At 58.3% G+C, this 18,131-nt stretch overlaps 1 protein-coding gene across 1 annotated transcript; it reads left to right on the forward strand.

Annotated features, from left to right (window-relative positions):
- The first annotated feature begins 8,497 nt into the window (after positions 1-8,497).
- Positions 8,498-16,875, forward strand: NHLH1 (nescient helix-loop-helix 1). Its single transcript, XM_087772455.1, has 2 exons — positions 8,498-8,617; positions 13,882-16,875. Exon 2 carries the CDS (start codon positions 14,283-14,285, stop codon positions 14,685-14,687), a length of 405 nt encoding a protein of 134 aa, XP_087628581.1. The 5' UTR covers positions 8,498-8,617; positions 13,882-14,282; the 3' UTR covers positions 14,688-16,875.
- The last annotated feature ends 1,256 nt before the right edge of the window (positions 16,876-18,131 follow it).

The raw sequence follows: 18,131 nt of genomic DNA on the forward strand, positions 1-18,131 counted from the left end.
AAATGCTTAATTCATGGTGGAGCAGTGCTGCGTGGAGAGATGGTGGGATCCGTGATGGCTAATCAGCAAATTGGGTTAATAGACACAGCGTTCTTGATAATTTTCAAATTAAAAATGCGTCCTTCCCATACTGCTCTCTCTCCCATCTTTCAAATCTAGATTCTGTGCTTGGGTTTGGGCTTTTTTTTTTTCCTTTCCCCCCTGAAGGCTTCTAGTTGGAATTTTTTTTTTCTCTCCTCGTTTTCCCCATACAAACAGAAATAAACCCTTTTACCCCTCCCAGCCCCATTTTCCACTCCCAGCTTTTTGTTCAGAGCTGCTCTCTGGCGAGGCGAACAAACAGCTGCCTCCGTTGCCTGTGCCTGCGCCGCTCCTTGGATGGCCAACAGGTCTCCCTGTGGACGGCGCAATGAGCAACCCTCCTATCAGTGGCTGACAAAAGGAAGGGCGAAGCAAGGGGGCTAGGCTGGCAAGCGCTGCAGCAGAGACACATTTTCCCTCCTGCTGCCAAGGCTGGAGAACACCGCAAGTCTCCGCTTGACTCCCAGCCCAAAATTTACCCCGAGCTGGGTTTTTGCGTGTCCCTCGAACTCTCTTGGTGCCAGCACTGTCGCTGCACAGAGGGGTAAAAGGAAAGGCAGTAGCCATCGGTGTTTCCAGCCCTCCTCATTGTGTTTTGCCATGGTCAGTAAATTCGTTTTGCTCAGCTGGCTTTTGATGAGGAGGCTCGCACCATGCAGACCTGAGCCTTCCCTCCTCTGGGGAACTGGGCCTGAGTGCTGGATGAAAGGGGGTGGGGAGGAAATCAGCAGGATTGCGGGATTCGTCTGGGAAGCAAATGAGCTACGAGAGTGAGTCCTAGTCCCAAGGTTTCTCTTCCCTGTCCTTCCCGAGACCGGCTGCGCCCGCTTCCCTTCCCCTCGCCATGCCCTTCTCTCACCGGTGACACGGACCCTGCTGCCGCCCTGTTTCACCGGGGTGAGGGGATGCTCTTGAGACCTTGAGGTGAACAGTACTTGAAATACAAAGGTGTTTTGTTAAAGTAAAGCTAATGTTGGTGAAAGGAGCTGCTCTGCGGGTGGTGGAGAATGAAATCCCCTTTTATACAGAAACAAGACCATGCGAAAAGGTCTTACGTTCACCTGCAACCCTCTCCAGATCATAAATGGAGTGAGCTGCGAGGAATCGGGATCTCTGTGACCTATTCAGTCATTCAGCCTCACTCCTGATCTTCAAACAAAGAGCTGACAGTGGATTTGGGAGTGCTCCTTCCCCTCTGCTGGGACCAGGAAAGCCTTTGCTGCTTTGTGTGCGGCTGCTAAACCGCTGCCCCTTAGGGAGTTGCTGTCTGCTGCTTTAAGCCGAGTTAGTGTCTTAGCCCTGGAAAGGCTCGCTCTTAAGCCGTCCTTTCCATGCCTTCAGTCTGAGTACAGTTATCTGCAGTAGATACACGTCCCCGGTTTAAAAACAAAACGGGCTTGACCCCTTGTGCGTCTTCCTTTGTGACGTACGGTGGCTGCCCTTGGCTTGAGGCTGAGTTTCTCTCTGGTTCCTCCTGCCCGTCCTGGCGTAACAGCCGCTGTCCTCAGCTGCGCAAACCTTAAAGTTGATAACTCCCCTGATACACTTTTCTCCATCACTCCTGAGATTATGTGCATTAATTAGAGCATCCCTAATGCTAATAAGCAATGGGGAATAAGTGCCTTCTCAGTAAATTAATGTGGAAAGTAGTTTGGGTGTTGGTATATCTGTAGATTTATTTTTATCTTTGCGATAGAAACAAAATTGCTGAGTTCTGAGGAGCAACTAGGTGTATTTCGATGCGTGCTGGCTAAACAAGGTAGAGGCGAAGTTGTTCTGGGTGACAGTGCAAAGCCTTCTTTGAGGTAGGCTGACATGAAGGAGAGAATTCCCCCATTCAAAGCCCATTTGCTTTGGCAATTAGAAAAGTTTGCATGGGAAATTATGCAAAACATACGGAAAGCAAACAACTTTCCTGCTCCTTGTCTGGTCGTCTTTGGAGCGGCGGCTCACAGCAGAGTACCCCCGGCTGCCTCGGCCTAGGGAAGGGATGCAGCAAGCGCCGCTCACGTCTGTCGTAGCGGGTCCAGGAGGACGTAGTCCAGCTGGGAAACAATTCACAGGAGCGCTCGAGAGAGACCTGGCTGTTTTCTGGCTTCGACCCGTTTCTCCTGGCAAACCTTGCTGTGGTGATTTAAGATGCTCTCCCAGCTGACAAAGGGTACCATCTCTCTGGCACAGCCGGCAGAGGAGACAAAAGCTCACTCCATTTCAGTTCAGCATCGCAATCAAGTTCGGGTACTGGGAAAATGCTCTCTTCTGACTCTTAAGACTTTGGCTTGTTGCTCCAAAGCATGAGTACTTGAATTTCGTCCAGAACTACTACATTTTGAGGTGGTTTTACTTCATTCCTGGTCTAACCAGTTCTTCCTGATGCTTATAGATGCTGGACAGCTTTGAGTTCGGTCCAAGCGCTTGGCATCTTTTAGGCACCGAGTTAAGCAGGTCAGTTATTCTGCTGGTTTAGTGGGACGGGGGTTCTGTGAGCTCTCCCCTGCTCAACGCTTGACCAAAGAAACAAGGAAGAAAGGAGAAAACAGCTGAGCACCCAAGGGCAAATTCACCCTCAAGAGATGGAGCCTGGAAGAAGCAAGTTCTGCAGCCCTCTGCCAGGGGAAAAAGAAGTGATGCAACTTCTAGCAAGTCTTGCTGAACTGCTCCTCAAAATAAACAGGCCGTTGACGCCAGCGGAGGCTGGGGCAGCTGCTCCCAGGGGCAGTTGCCTGTCTGCTCCTTGCGCTGTGTTTTGCTCTCGAAGGTAAAGGCTGCAGCTCTGCGCCTGTTCCCGTCTCCTCCCCGCACCCAGCTCCAGGGAGCCTGGTGCTGGCAGGACAGCCCTGGAGATCGGCCCGACACTGGAACCACCTTTCCTGTTGTGCCTGGAGAGAAGTCATTCACTACCTGCTCTTTTGGCTACAATGTGCCGAGCCAGGAGTAGAAACCCAGGGATTCCTGCCTCGCTTTCCTCATGACTGTCCTCCAAAATCGGCCTCATCCCTGTACCTTGCCTTGCAAAGACCCGTAACAAGTCCTGCCCTTACGGATAGCCCCACAGACTCTCCGTGGAACTCCCACCCACGCCGCTGGTACTGAGATAGTGCTTGGATTACCCCAAACCACCTCCAGCTGCATCAAAGCCCCGAGTAGGCTTTTTGGGCAGCCCCTGACTCCTCTTGCTGCGGAGGGCAGCTGGCACATGCTGTCCCCGCCGCAGAGCCCCCAGGCATCTTGCTGAGACGCACGCTCCCCCCTTCATGCACGCACGTAATTTGCAAGCATCAATTTCCTCTCCTCTCTCCCCACGCAACTCTACCAGGGATTTCTGCACAAAAAGAAGATGCCACTGACTCTCTTGACCTCTGAACTCGCTGCCTCCCGGGAGGCAGAGGGCTGGGGCTGAGCCCAGAGAGGAGGGTTTGCAGCTGCCCTTGTGCCCTGAGGGGGGAGACATATGGGGGTGACAGTCAATGAGACAAGGAGAAAGGAGAGGAAATGTGTGTTTTCTTAGCGCCCAGCCTCTCAGCTCCTGGGAACTTTATGGCTCTGGAATATTAAGAGGCAGGAAAGTTAATTAATACCCAGAACAAAGCCAGGGCTGTTTGGCTTCTGGGAGAAGGAAGCAGTGGAGACAGGAAGAAAAAATTGGTGTCTTCTTAAATAATTTGTTTTCTACGTTTTATTAGGAGCAAAAATAGAGATGAAGCCCACTGTGGGGTGAAGAGATTGATTTTTGGAGACCAGAGAAAGAAGCTTTCTGACAAAGGGCAGGAGAGTTTGTGGGGTGAGCGGTAGGAACAGCTACCATCGCCTTATTCAAGCTGGGGACTGAGCTCGGGACGTCGCAGAGCAGCATTCGTAGTACCGTGCTCTCTGTCACTTCTCGAAGAAGTCACTCTTTCTCTTACTTGAGATGATGCTTCTGCTCCCCGTGTAGCATCCTCCCTCTCCAGTCTGCCCAGCTTCTGCTGCCTCTTCTCTTCCCAGCGCAGGAGCCCGGCGTCTGTGCTTTGGGCAGCAGTGGCCGCAGCTGGCCGGAGCCGAGCTGTCCCGCAGATGGCCTTGCTAGGGCTGTCATTCACCCCCTCCCTTCTCCCTGACGGTCAGCGTTGCAGTGTGGCTGGGTTTGGCTCCCGGCTGGGCTATTGCCTGCCTGATACCTAGCTCAGGATTTAAGGAGTCTGAGGTGTTGCTCTACGTATCGCTTTAAGGCGTATTCAGACAACCAGACCCTGTCTTCACAAGTGACGATTGCTTAGGCATGGATTATTCAAGGGAGAGCATTTAGCTTTAACTCCCAACTAAGTAGGTGGAGAAAACCTGCTACCTGCCACAAGAGCTGCTCCTCTGCACGCCTTGGAACTGCTCTAGATCTGTCGGTGCTGAATACTTTAAAGACTTTGCATGCCCTGTGCCTCGAGTCGCTGTGAAGTGGGCCTGAGCCCATCCTTTGCCTGCGTAGACCGGCAGGTCTTTGGTCCGTGGACCAACAAAGTGGATACAGACGTAACGGAGCCTTTGTGTGATGTTGCTGTCTAAAGGATCCGTCGAGTCCTCTGTCCTGGTCCGGTGCTCTGTCCAGTAGCCTGTGGTCACTCTCCAGTAGCCCTGCTGCCACGATCGTGGACAACTGCTTTCTGTGTCCTACCCGTGAGCAGCGGCAAGGTCGAGCTGAAGGAACGAAGGCAGGATAACCATCGCAGCAAGCAAGGGCCATTGGCTGGCACCCGGCAGGCATCTGAGTCCAACATGTGTTTAAAATCAGGGCCTGACTACTACAAATAGGAGTGTAGGAATTGCCAGGCTGGATCATGCCCAGGGTCCATCTCTGCTGCTGCCCTTGGCTCCGACAGAGACCAGCACCCGCTGCTGCTGGGAAAGGCACCGAAGGCCCTGGAATGGCCCCGCACCCCCACGTCCACAACACCCAGATGATACCTGGGTGCCTAGATCCCAGACCGGGTACCGCTGCGCTCTGCCCCGGCTCTGCGCGACCTTGTCCTCTCTCTGTGTGCAGCGAGAACGTCCAGTCAGATCCCACCACCACGATGTCTGTCCATCCGTCTGTCCGTCATCCAGCCAGTTGCATGCATTCCTGGAGAAAAATACCAGGGCTAGAGAACAAGGAAGGTGGTTTGGGGAGATGCGGATTCAAGCTGGCTGTTCCCCAGCCTGCCTCGTGCAGCCCTGTGCTCCTGGGGCCCCGTCCTTTTATCTCCAGCCTCTTTCACCCGCGTGTCCAGCCTGAGCGCTCGTGTGTGGTGCGATGGCTCGGAGGAGGTGGATGGTGAGGTAGGGATGGAGGATGCTGCTTAGGACCTACAGCTCGCTGCTACCCAGGTGATCTTTCCCCAGTGCCAGCACAGCTTTAACAGTGAGGTTTCTGGGGCTAATCAAGATCGACATACAAACAAAACAGCATCTCTGCATCTCGCAGCCAGCAGAAAGGGAGAAGCAGATGGGCTAGAGGAGGCAGGGAGCTGCTGCTAAATGGATTGATGGAGAGGCCTTTAAGAGAGATGGATTGGAGAGGGAGCCGCTGGAGGAAAGGGCCGGGGCGGCCACGCTGCGAATGGGGCAGGGGCCCAGGGAGATGATGGGAAGGGAGAAAGGCCTGCAGATAACAGATGGATGGACACAAAGACTGGAAGGGAAGAGAGGGACAGATGGACAGGCAATAGAGAGAGTCAGGAGAAGAGAGGGATCTGAACGTAATTAGATTGGATCCGATTATGACAGACTCGATTAGAGCAATATTATGATCAGGAGCTTCTGTCGCTATTTGGCTTTTAGGGGGGAACAAAGCCAGAGAGCACGTGTGGAAGGGGGACAAGCAGAGGCGAAGGGAACTGGGAAGGATGAAAGGAAAGGGGCTCCTTGTGAAAGCTGTCAGTGGTGGTGGTGACAGATTGTCTAGTTATCGAGCACCGGGGCCGTCTGTCACCGACCGCTCACAAAACCTGCACTCAATAAAAGCCAGGGAGACAAAGGCGAGGAGAGGAGAGGGGCTATCGGAGCCGAGAGCTTCTGTCACTAGCCAGGCAAGCGTGGCCAGGGCGTGGAGAGAGCTGTGCCCATCGGGGGCCTTCTGTTATTAGCTAGGCACACGCACAAGTAAACAGGGGTGTGCGTGCAAACACACGTGCTGAGGGGTGCTGGACCTTGCCCAGCCGCCTGCCCACGCACCCGTATACTCTGCAGCCCAGGTTTGCACGTGCACGCACGCTTGTGCACACGCGGCTTGCACAGACGGCCTGCACGTGCACGCACGTTAGCGGGCTCTAAGCTACTTGCCCAAAAAGGCCTTGAGCCCTGGCTTCGCAGGGCATCGTCGCCCTGAGTGAAGATTAACAGGCTGCCCAGGTGCTTCTCCAGCGTCGATCCAAACAGCTCTGCTTCCCGCTCTCTGTCTGCGAAGGGTCCGGTAGCTGGAGCGGCACCCGGCTGAGCGTCGCAGTGTGGTCGGCGAGGCCTCGCGTCCAAACCTTCGCGGCCAGCCCGGGCTGCGGCTGTTGGTTGCAAGAGTGTGCTGCAAACCAGACGCGATGGGGCTGGCAGCTGCCCCCGCCACAAACTGCACTTGTGCATGTTTGGACAAAGTATCGTGGCACCGAACGCGACACTGTGGATGCTACAGGATCTCTGATGGCTTGGCTGCAGGGAACGGTCCAAAAAGGCAGGTCTGCCAGAGAAGACTTTGCCATGGATGAGCAGCTGGGTGGTCACAGGAACACGGCGGAGCCCAGCGCCTTTTGTTCTGCAGAGGGTCCTTGCTGGAGAGATGGGGTGCAGTCCCACCACCTGCATGAAGGTACCAGTTGACGGGCAGGAGTAGTAATGCCCCCCAGGGACTCTGTCTTTCCAGCATCTGTGAGTCGTGGTAGGGGTCTCCTTCCAGGCCTCCCACCCGTTGTCTGGACGTGCAGCCCTTCACTCTATAAAAGTTACAAAACTCCGTCTGGATCTGCTCCAGCAGCACAAGGGTTAAAGCTGCCTGTTTTCCCCGACAAGCCCAGGCCAGTGTGGTCCCCAGTGGTTTTGTACAATATGTCGCCTCATCTCCTGCCAAATGCTGCTTCTTCTGGTCTCTTTTCATACCTCGCCGTGCCCTCCCTGCACGCACGCAGGAGGCCCGGGGCGGTGAGCCCGGCTCGGGTCCCCCCGGCCCCAGGCCACGGCTCCTCTGTCTGCAGCTGATCCCTGAACCGTCTGGGTCGAGGCGGGCAACTCCTGGAGGGCTTCATCCCCTCGGATGGAAACACCACAGTGGACCCACCTGGGTCCATCAACCTCACAGGTCAAGCCGAAGGTATCGAGAGATTTTTAAAAGTTGGCCGTGCTCCCACCGCTGTTCACCAGCCTCTTTCTTCTTCAACGCTGTGTTGTAAAGGAGGCCCAGGAATTCAGAGGAAACGTGGGATTTCTGCAGGCTCCAGCTTGTGGGCTCCTGCAATTAAGAAACCTGGTTGGGTTTGACAAGGAATACCAGTATCTGCCAGCCGGGAAGCTGGGAAAGTCAGAAGTGAAGAACAAAGCCAGAGGGTCTCTTGTTCTCCCTCCCCCAGATCTCATCAGTTTTTGGCCAGCCTTAGCATATTTGAAGCTCAGAAATTCTTGCTGAGGAGGTAGAGACCGAGGCAGCAGCCAAAATCCCAGGGATCATGGCAGCTCCCGTGGGCTGCAGGCTCTGAGCGGGGACCAGGGAGGGTTGCAGCCGCGGGGGGAATACTGGCTTGGATTGCAGGAGAAAGGTCTTGAGTTTCTCGCTCTGCCGTCACCCTCCCGCGAGACCGGTGGCTGTGGCTTCATCTTCCCCCGCTCCCCGGCACAGCCCTGCCGGGGTTCATCTTGCCCTCCGCGAGCCGGTCGGCTCTTTGTGGGCTGCGTGCGCACCGTGCGGCGCTCAGCGCCGGGGCTGCGTCCTGCCCGTTGACACTGCTCAGGTACAACGAGCAACCATTTTCCAAGCTGAGGGACGTCCCCAGGTGAAATCCTCCCACCCGACAGTGCAAAATTTGGATGGTGACAGACGAAGGGGCCTTTGCAATCTCGACTCTTAGCTGCGGGAGGAGGAAGGCTGAGAGTCTGCGTCACCCCAGGGCAGAGTTAAGGTGACTGCGTTATGGGAAGGGGGCCTTGGCTGCTGGCAGCAGGCTCTGTGCTTGTGTCACTGCAGCCGGGCAGAGAGGGCTGTCCCCGGTTAGCGTACCCTGCCTCGGGAGCGAGCCAGGCAGGCCGCGTCCCCGCAGAGCGCTGCGCATCGCTCCCGGGGAGAGCCGCGAGGATCCGGGGTGGGAGGATGGATCTGCCAATGCCTCCGCTTGAGAGAAGAACTTGAGTGGGAGCCTGCTGAAGGCAACCGAAACCTGCCCGCTCGCCTGGATGCTGCGCACCGCGATGGCCACGAGGCCGGCACAGATCGGGCCTGGTGTCCCCAGTGGGGAGGCTCCGGCAGCCAGCTCCGCTCCTTCCCTCCCCTCCTCTCCGAGCCCAGCCCGGCAGGATGCCCGGAGCAGCCCAGCATCAGCTGCGGAGAGAGGTGGGGCCCTGCTGGCGTCCTGGCAGGGGGAGAGGAGTTGGCCCTGGGGGTGGGCAGGCGAGACGGGGACAGGGAGCGCAGAGCGAGAAATAAATACAAACAGCCCATCAGGCTCTCGGAGGAGATGGGGGGCCCAGGCGGAGCGCCGCAGCGAGGGAAGAGGGGGACGTCTGTGCACGGGCAGGGGGAGATGGGGTGTGCAACGGGGGCCGGTGGAGGGCGTGCACACCCATGTGGACGCGTACGTGCTGCTCGCGTGTCCAGGCGTGAGAGAGAGGAGCGATTTGTGCGCGTGAGCAGCGTGCGCAGGGCGCGCGGGTGATAGATGCACGATGCGCGTTGCATCCAGTGCGTTATCCAGGCATGCTGTGCATCGCGCGCGCGTTAGTCTCGGGGCGGATGCGGCTATTGCCACGAGCTCGTTAGGCAAATATTGTTTTATAATCGGTGCCATAGCAATGGTGAGGCAGGCTTCTCGCTGCCACCTGATCCCTCTGCCTCGTCCGCCGCTCGCCCTGCAAACTCCGAGACCATCTGCTGATCCGTGCCACGGGCTGGAGGCCGCCCAGGTGCGAATGCCCATCACCTGGGCTTCGCCTGCCGTGCAGGGGAGGGGGAACCGGCCCCCGGGAGGGAGGCGAGGGGGAACCGTGACCTCCAGCACTCGGAGGAGGGAGAGGACGAAGGTGGGAGACTCCAGCGAGCAAACTGCAGGGAGGTCTGGGAGGACGCACGCAGATATGTGTGCGTGGGATGGGGGACGCAGGGATTTCAGAGCGGGGAGTTTACTGATAACGAGGACAAACCAGAGCAGATTTTCTCAAGACAGGGTTTAACAGTAGAATTTGAAATCGGAGAAGGGTGAGAGGCAGAGGCCACGTCTAACCCACAACAGGGGTCATTGTTCCATGGTTAAATAGAGGATCAGTGTTTCAAAGCAATACCTGTGTATTCTGGGTCCCTCTTTCTTTCACTTTCTTTCTCTTTCCTCACCAAACTTTACTACAGGTGAATTTTATAGCAGCTCGCAGGCAGGACCTATGGGATAGTTGTTGCTGCTGGTAGAGCCTGTCTGGGAGAGGCTGTCCGTGGTCCGGGCACCCACCAGCGCTCACCCGCCCCGCACACGCACCCGCAGACCCGTGCATCACGCGGCTGCGTGCACGCGGACACGCGTGCATGCCGGCACAGGACGGACAGACAGCCCAGCTCACACGCACGCTCACGCCACGGCTGCAGGGCTGCAGGCCAGTGGGAGCCACCGGGAAGGCTGTGCCGTCGGTCCCGCTTCTTCTGCAGGCGCTGCTCCTCGTCCCACCCTGGCGCAGGGACTTGCCTGCCTGTCTCTCCCTCTCCCCTTTCCACACTCGCTCCCATCTCTCTATTTCTCCTTTATGAAATATGCATGGAGAACAGATGTCGCCTTCTCCCGGAGCACCCCCACCCTCCTCCCTCCCTCTCTCCCTCCCTCCCTCCCAGCCCACCACCTCCATCCACCCTCCAGGACCACATCCAACCTCCACCTCCCTCCTCTCCCGGGGACTCCAACCTCCCGCACAGCCAATGGCATCCCCTCTCTTGACTTTAATATTTATGAGGGGGGGAGCACCGGAGCGGCCAATGAGGCGGCCGGTGTCAGACCCGGCGTGCGAGGCTGGGGTGTATATATAGCGTCTGGGGCACATGCCTCCTTGGGGTGTCCATCTCAACGCGCGGTGGCCCGCTCACACTCCTGCTCAAGGAGTAGCATGCCTGGGCCCCAAGGCTGCCGGGGTTCCCCCTGACCCCCCAGGTCCATCCCGCAGAGCAGGACGCCCGTGCACACCTGGGGAAACTTTCTGCCTCCTCAGTGGACGGATGAGCCAAGCGGTTCCTTCCTCCCTGGATTACTTTGAGCTTCATCCTGCTGGAAGAGAAAAGCTGGAGCCCGGGAATGGTCATCGGCTCGGGGGTAAGGTGGCTGTCCTGGGGATGGGTGAGCAGCGCTCCTGGATGTTGCTGTGAGGTCTGATGCTGCTGAAATGGCAGCGTGGCAGGTGGGGAGAGGGCGAGCGAGATACGCGGCGTGGTCTCTGCGGGAAGGTAGCCCTCGGCACAAAGCCACCGGCTCTCTTGGGAAGGGGGCTTGACCTCGGTGCGAGGTTTAACGCACAAACCCGCGTGCGCATCCTTCGCTTTGGGCTTGGCGGTGGCACGGGGGATCTCTGATCAGGAAAAAGAAAAGGAACCTCCATTCAGATGGCCTGAAAGCGAGTCCCAGACAGACTTCGCGGGGCCAGGGAGTCTTCAAAAATTGTTACACTGCTGGTCTGGAGTGCAAGGAAAAGGGCAAGTGAGGAGGAGGGAAGCATTGCTTCCCATCAGGGGTTTAAGCAGTACTGGGGTTTTGCTGAAGGCAGGAGTGGAGCAAGTGTAGGTTTAAACGAGGTTCTTGCAGTAGATGAATTTAGGAAGATGGCAGTTTACGGTTCATCTGAAGGAAAGAGTGAAAAAGAGCCCTCAGAGCACAAGTCACCCATGTGAAGGAAAAGCTTTTTGAGGACTGGACTAACCCGGCGAAGGAGGAGTGGGATAAGGAGTTTATTTGGGTCCAGTACTGAAACTTGTCTTCATGCAAATGGTCCGGCATCTCCTGCCGACATCCTTCTGCGACTGAGAGCAGAGACCCCCGTGCAGGACTCCTGCCTCCCGTGTTTGATACACCTTAAATTCACTCTCAAGGACACCGAGACAGCGACAGCCGTGTGTCCCGCAGCCTGTGCCCTCTGCAGGCCGCGGCAGACCAGCGAGTGGTTCCCGGGCTGTTCCTGGGCCAGATCGCCATCCCCGCCTGCCCAAGGAGAAGGAGTTTTTGGAGCCTCCCCTACTCCAGGACGAAGTGACACGCTCGTGCCTCGGTGCTGGTGTCCTAGGAGGGGACAGGAGGCGGTGGTTTGCCTCCTTCCCTGCATTGAAGCAATGGGGCCAGTAGGCAGCGGAGCCGCTCCACAGTTTCTTACCGGCGTGGCTCACCCACACGTGGACAGCAGCTCCAGCACAACCCTGGTCGGATGAGGCAGCGCCCGAGCTTGCAGAGCAAGAGAACAGGCCTGTTGTTTTCAGAGCAGCAGCGCCGGGATAAGAGGGAGACAGGAGAGCGGTGAAGCTAGCACAAGAGATCAAATGCAGCTCCCCGTCCCCAAGAGCAGGGGCAGAGTATTTAAAGAGAAGCTGCGCACACAGGTGAGGAGGTGCACACATGAGCGTGATCCTGGACGTCCGCGCACCGACTCCTCGCCACGGCCCAGGAGCTGGAAGTGCAGAGCTGCCGTGGCACGTGTCCAACCCCACAGCCGACCTGCCCTCCTTCTCCCGGCCCGGCTGCAGCCTCTCCGGAGCTTGCACTCGTGGCTGGAGCAGCAGCCCTGCCCTGCTGCCAGGAGCTGCCGTGGCTGGGAGCGGTGCTCCAGGGACAGCTATTGTGAGCGGGCGGCACCGCCAGCACGCAGGGAAACACGGCCGTGGCGACAAGCCTGGAGCTGGCCACGACGGGCTGCCGCTGCTTTGGGTGGTGGTCACCCACGGAGACGCTGCTCCCGAGGGCAGAGCAGCCGGCAGGGCAGGACGGCTCCCTCCGCCGCCGAGCACCAGAAAGGAGGTCCCGGGTCTGCAGGAAGGGGACAAGAGCAGAAGGAGAAAAGAAATTAATGCGGGAGGGGAATGGAGAAGGTTAAACAAGGTGCAGGCGATAGTGGACAGCTACAGCAGATGGGGGTAATTCAGGAACTTGAGATACACGCTCCTGCGCTGGTCGTGGTCCTTGGTCGCTGGCTGGTTTGTCTCTGAAGCCGATCGCAGGGAGAGCAAGTTAAACACAAAACCAAACTCGGCCGCGCTCTAAGGGCAGCGCAGTTTATTGCAAGCTCAGAGCCTTGAGAGGGCACCTCCGTGGATCCTGAAAGCCACCTTTCCATCAGCCCTTCTGTCGTCTCCAGGCTGAGGGCTTCACAAGAGTAACTTTTTGTTTAGGATTTGGATAGCTTGCGTGTACTCTTGTGCATAGCGGAAAGGTTTTGTGTTAGAGAAAAAAAAGTCCAGGTTAATTTTTTTAGCGAAATCTGAGTATCACAGTGCTAGGGTGAGTGTGTGTGTGCACGCAGAGATGCCTGGCTTGGGGTGGATTTACGAGCTTGGGTGTAAATTATTGCGCGTAAATGGATGTGGGATGAGGAGATTTTGACTGGGAACATTTGCAGATATGTGCTGGGAAACGTGTCTGTGTGTCTATGTGTACACGTGTGCGTACATGCGTGTGTAAGCGTGCAAAGAAAGAGCCAGCTACATCGGGGGGGGGCTCAGAGGGGCCGTGCAGACATTTCTGTACAGGCTTGTGGGGTTCCCTGTGTTTCGCGGGCAGTGCTTCTGCCAACGCACATCAAGGGCTCTGTCCCCTGCCAGTCTTTTAAAACGGGATGTGGGCTATTTCTTCCCGGTCATCGCCTGTCCATATTCGTTTAATTTCCATTTCTCAGTCGTATGGCTCGTTACAAGCTTGTCAGGCCTGAGAGAGGTAACATGTTGTACATCTCTGCCTGGCTGCCTTCCCAGCCAGGCTGCCGTCTCTTCCACCGGCAGCATTTCCCCATCTGAAGTTTGTTCCCCTTCTCCTGCTCCACCCCAGCCCTTCCCCTGCCCGGGGGGAAGATGCGCCTGCGGCAAGACCTGCCTTTCCCAGACCTGCTCCCGGGGTGCCGGAGGCATCTGTGCGGGCCCGGGGCCGCGGTGCCGGAACCACGCAGGGAAGGCAGCGGGGGGGAGGAGAAGGGAGAGGAGAGGCAGCTTTCCCGGCCGGCGGCGCAGCGTCCCGGAGGGAGCGGGGAGCCAGCGTCTATTTGGACACATCAAGCAAAGCAGCTGTGTTGGGTTCCATATGTCGGGGGTGCCAGGATCCATGACATACGGGCTCATTTAGTATACAATAAGCCCCCCTTCCTCTCACCCCCACAGTCTGTTTTTCCCCTTCGCTCATCCACCACCTGTCATCTCTCCAGAGAGCCAGGAGAAATGGCTTCCACCTTCTCCCAGAGCCACCCCACCGGCTCCCTCTCCGCTGCCCGGGACCGGGGACCCGGAGCCCCAGCCCAGCAGGGACGGTCTGTCCCCTGCTCCGGCTGGGGCCAGCGCCGCAGGGCAGGTGGAGCAGCCGGCCGTGCACCCTAGCTGCGTCTCTCGTGTCCGCCGGGAGCCGGGCGGTACTGAGAGCCCCTGTGCTTCTGTTTTTCTAGAGCACGCGGAAGGAGTTCGGCTCTGACACCTGACGGCTCCGAAACTGGGTCCTGCCACGGCTGCACGGAAGAGCCCGCGGTCTCTGTGCGCGCATAGAGGATATTTATTTATTTATTTTATTTATATGCATCCTGCCATCTTTCTTACGTTATTTATTGTGAAAGCCGTCACCCACCCAACGAGTTCCCCGGGGAAAAGGGAACATTTTGAAATTCCCTTGCGGAGACTGTGTGTGATGAGGAGGAAGAGGAGGAGAATAACCAGGGGCTTGCTGTGATCCGGAGACCTTCTCGTCAAAGTAGAGCAGTTTTGCTTCGGCATCGTGCCCAGGTCACTCTGTCCTCCTGACGTACCACGTCTCTGAAGCATTCGTCTCTCTGTCCACCCCTCTTCCACAAAGATGATGCTCAATTCGGACCAGACGGAGATCGACCTGCCCCCGACACACTCCGAGTCCGAGTCCGTCTTCAGTGACTGCGGCGGCGGCCGCACGGGCAGCGCGGAGGACGCCGGCGGCGTTGGCTTGTGCGCTCAGTCCCGGATAACCGAGCCGGGCGAGGCCGTGAAGAAAGACCTGCAGCACCTGAGTCGGGAGGAGCGTCGGCGCCGGCGGCGTGCCACGGCCAAATACCGGACAGCCCACGCCACGCGGGAGCGCATCCGCGTCGAAGCCTTCAACATGGCCTTTGCCGAGCTGCGGAAGCTGCTGCCCACCCTGCCGCCGGACAAGAAGCTCTCCAAGATTGAGATCCTCCGCCTGGCCATCTGCTACATCTCCTACCTGAACCACGTGCTGGACGTCTGAGCCGCCCAGCCTGTGTCCGTCTGTCTGTCTGCCGCATCTCCTACCTGAACATGTGTTGGGCATCTGAGCCAAGAGCTCAAGTCCGTCTGTCCATCTATGACCTGAACCACATGTTGGGCATCCAAAATGCTGTGCCTGTGTTCATCCGTCTGTTCAAAAGGACCAAGTCCCCAGCTGTCTGCTCTATCCCCTATCTGAACTATGTTCTGTATTTCCCCACCACCAAGCCCACATCCGTCTGTCTGTCCATCCTGCCCGAGTCAGGCTGGATGTTTGGTCCATCAGCCGTCTGTCTGTCCTGCTGGATCTGCTGCCTGAAGCCTGTGCTGGCCGTGTATGCTCCCAACTTCTGTCCGTCCTTCTGCTGCGCGTCCCACTGATACTGCCTACGGGATCCTGAGCCCACATCCGTCAGTCTGTCTGCCACGTCCACTCCCTGACCCCCAGCGGGAGCTGCTGAGCCCAAGTCTGTCTGTGTGGCACCTCTTTTATACAAGCCACAAAAAAATGGACCTGTGAAACACTGCAGCACCAAGCAGCCCTGGCGTCTTGTCCGTCTGTCTGCCTGCACCGTCTGCCCCCAGTCACCCCACCAGCACGGCCAGTCTGGGCGTTTTGTCTGTTTGCTGCTGCTCTGCCCCTGGCATCGTGCTGGGCACTTAAAGGCCCGCGTCAGGACCGTCCTCTCCGCAGAGGGAGCACAGCCCAGGAGCATCCTTGGGCACAGAGCAGCTCCGCTGTGTTTGCCCTGGCTTTTCACACCCTGAAAGGACCCAGAAAGCGTGATGCAGACCTGGCAGGACCTCACCACACTTTCCACGGGCGACAGCGGCAGCTTCCCCTCGAGATGGAGCAGAGAGACGTGCTCGCTCGCTGTGCCGCCCGCAAAGTGCCCATGCCAGGCTGGAGCAGCACCCGGGGTCTCTCGGAGCCCCTCCGTTGCACATCTGGTCTCCCCGAAGCTCAGCACTCTGCTCCCCAAACCCGTGCATCCCAGGCTTTGCTGCACAACCCTCCCTTCCACTAGTGCACAACGAGCGTGAAGCCCCTCTGGCCTGGCCCGTTGCACTGACGGACGCGAGCACCCCGGGGTGCCAGACCTCCCCCTGCAGCACTTCATCCCTCCCCACGCTTCCTCTGTCTCCCCTTTGGTGCTCCTGGTGAAAAAGGCCCGAGCGGGGTCACAAGCGTGGCACGTGCCCTAGCGCGGGGGGACATCGGTGCTCAGCTCCGCCAGCGCCGCATCCCTCTGCAGCGCAGCTGGTGCTGCCGGGGCAAGTGAACGTTTTGCCTTGTTCTATGGGTGTTCGGTTGTTTTAAGAGTTAATTTTGCACTGGCAGTGGCAAGAGCACAAGCAGAGCCCAGGTGGGGGACCAGGACCACGCAGAAACGACTGGCTGTGCCTAGAGCCAGCGCTCCGGGCTGGGAGCAGAGCCACAGCCTGGCCCGCGGGGAACGGGTTGGGGCTGCTCCTCGTTGAGCCTCGCCGCGAGACAGGCAGTGGTCCGGCCCGCGGGGTGCGTGCTGGGGGAGATGGACTTTGGTGTGCCAGAGGTGAAACGTTCGTGGCGAGAGGGTCAGTGCCATGTCCTGCGAACACCAGCAAACCCCCAGAGGGGGTCCCACCCTCCGCTTTTTGCCCTCCCGAGGCATTGGCCGCTGCCCGTGCCGGGTGTCCGAGGCCCTGCGAGCCCCAGCTGGGCTTCCCGGGACCTCGCAGACCTCCCGGCTCCATCCCACCCCGTCTCTGCCGCCAGCTCCCAGCGACGCCTCGCTCCGTACCTCATTTTCCCCCTCCCCGTTAAAGCAGGGAGAACGACCGCTACCTCTGTCTCGCAAGGACTCGCCAGCAAATGTGGGATCCCCGAGGGCCGGAGCAGCGGATCCCGCAGCCGGCTCCCCCGTCACCGCGCCGCTCAGCGGGGCAGCGGCAGGGCAAAAAGCAGGGCAGCCCACCCTTCCCCTCCCCTCCCCAGCTGCGTCTCTGTGCCACAAGGATATTTATTGAATTAATTTATTGATAAATGTTATTATTTATTTGCTGTGTTGTGCACTTTTGGGAAAGGAAAACTAGAAAACAAACAAAAAAAAAATAATGACCACGGCGGAAAACCAACCAACCCACCCCTGTATGCGGTGTGCCCCAGCGTGTGTTTGTCTTGGCTGTTCAGACTGTGCAAGGATTTATTATTTATGAGTTCACAAGGAAGTCGGGGAGGGGGAAATGAATTAAACTGCCAGCAAAAGAGAGATCTTGAACTTGGAGTGCCCAGCTTCCCTTTTTCTTTCTTTTTTTTTTTTTTAAATCTTGTTTTTAACCGTCTCTTCTTTGCGCTGTTTGGCGGCGGTGGTAGCAGATTCCCTGCGCCGGAGTCGATGGCTGTGGCCGTGCCTGTGAAAGGAGGCGGTGGGCGGGAGGCCATCGCTCACCGCTCCGGCCCGGGACCAGGACTTGTCCTCTCGGCACTCCAAGAGTCCGACCCGCGCTGGCTGGGCTCGGGCTCGCTCGGACCCAGGGTGGACGCCGTGGCTTTGGCTTTCCCCGCGTCTGCAGACGCCGTTTGAGCCCAGCTTGGGGTTGCTGGGCCAAGCAGCGCCCGAACGGCCCAGTCCCTCTGGCGACAGCAGAGGGATGAGGGCATCTGGTCCAGACATCAGCATCTCCAAACACACCCCATAAACCACCTTCTCTCTCCTGCGTACCCCTGGGAAATCAGTGCAGCCCTTGCTCCAGCGTCACCCATCGCTTGCCCATGTGCTTCTGCCTAGCAGAGCCCCTGCGGTCCCCTCCCCATGCCCCCCAGCCCTCTCCCCTGCCCCGCGAGCCCCGGCGAGCCCCCAGCGCTCTCCCCGCTTCCTCGGCCCACCCCGAGCTGCGCGGGGAAGCAAGTTTGCGGCTCATCTCCTTTGTCTGCGCTGATCCCGCGCGTCCCTGGGGGCAGGTTGCAGCTGTTCGCCGACTTGCTCCAAATTTCTTCATATAATCAATTGGCCTCGGCTGCAGCTCGGCTCCGCAGAGATGCGTCAAAGGGGAAATAATAAACATGGGGGAGGGCGCAGGGGAAGGAAGCGGGGAGACTTTGCACCGGGCTGCAGGGGTCATAGCGGCTGGTGGGGCACAGGGGGGGACCTTGGGGGACCTCGGTGCTCCCAGGGCCTCTTTGTGTCCCAGCTCAGGGGTTTCTCCCCTGCGTTCGCCCGTTGGGATGCACCGTGGCCCCGCCGCCTCTATCCAGACCCAGGCACCAGCCTCTGCGCACGGAGGTGCGCGCAGGACGGCCGTCTCCATCCCACCCCGGCCGCGCGCGCTCCGGGAGGTGGTAATCGGGTTAGGGCAGCGCGAGCTCCGCGGCGGCGGCTCCCAAACCTCTGCGGGGCCCGTTGTTCCCGGCTGCCAGCCCCGGCCCTGACATATGGTCCTCATTGTGCCTCGCACAATGGAA

Source organism: Nipponia nippon, unplaced genomic scaffold (genome assembly GCF_047370975.1).
Source record: "Nipponia nippon isolate SJK-2023a ecotype South Korea unplaced genomic scaffold, ASM4737097v1 scaffold_36, whole genome shotgun sequence".
In the NCBI taxonomy this organism is placed as follows: Eukaryota; Metazoa; Chordata; class Aves; order Pelecaniformes; family Threskiornithidae; genus Nipponia; species Nipponia nippon.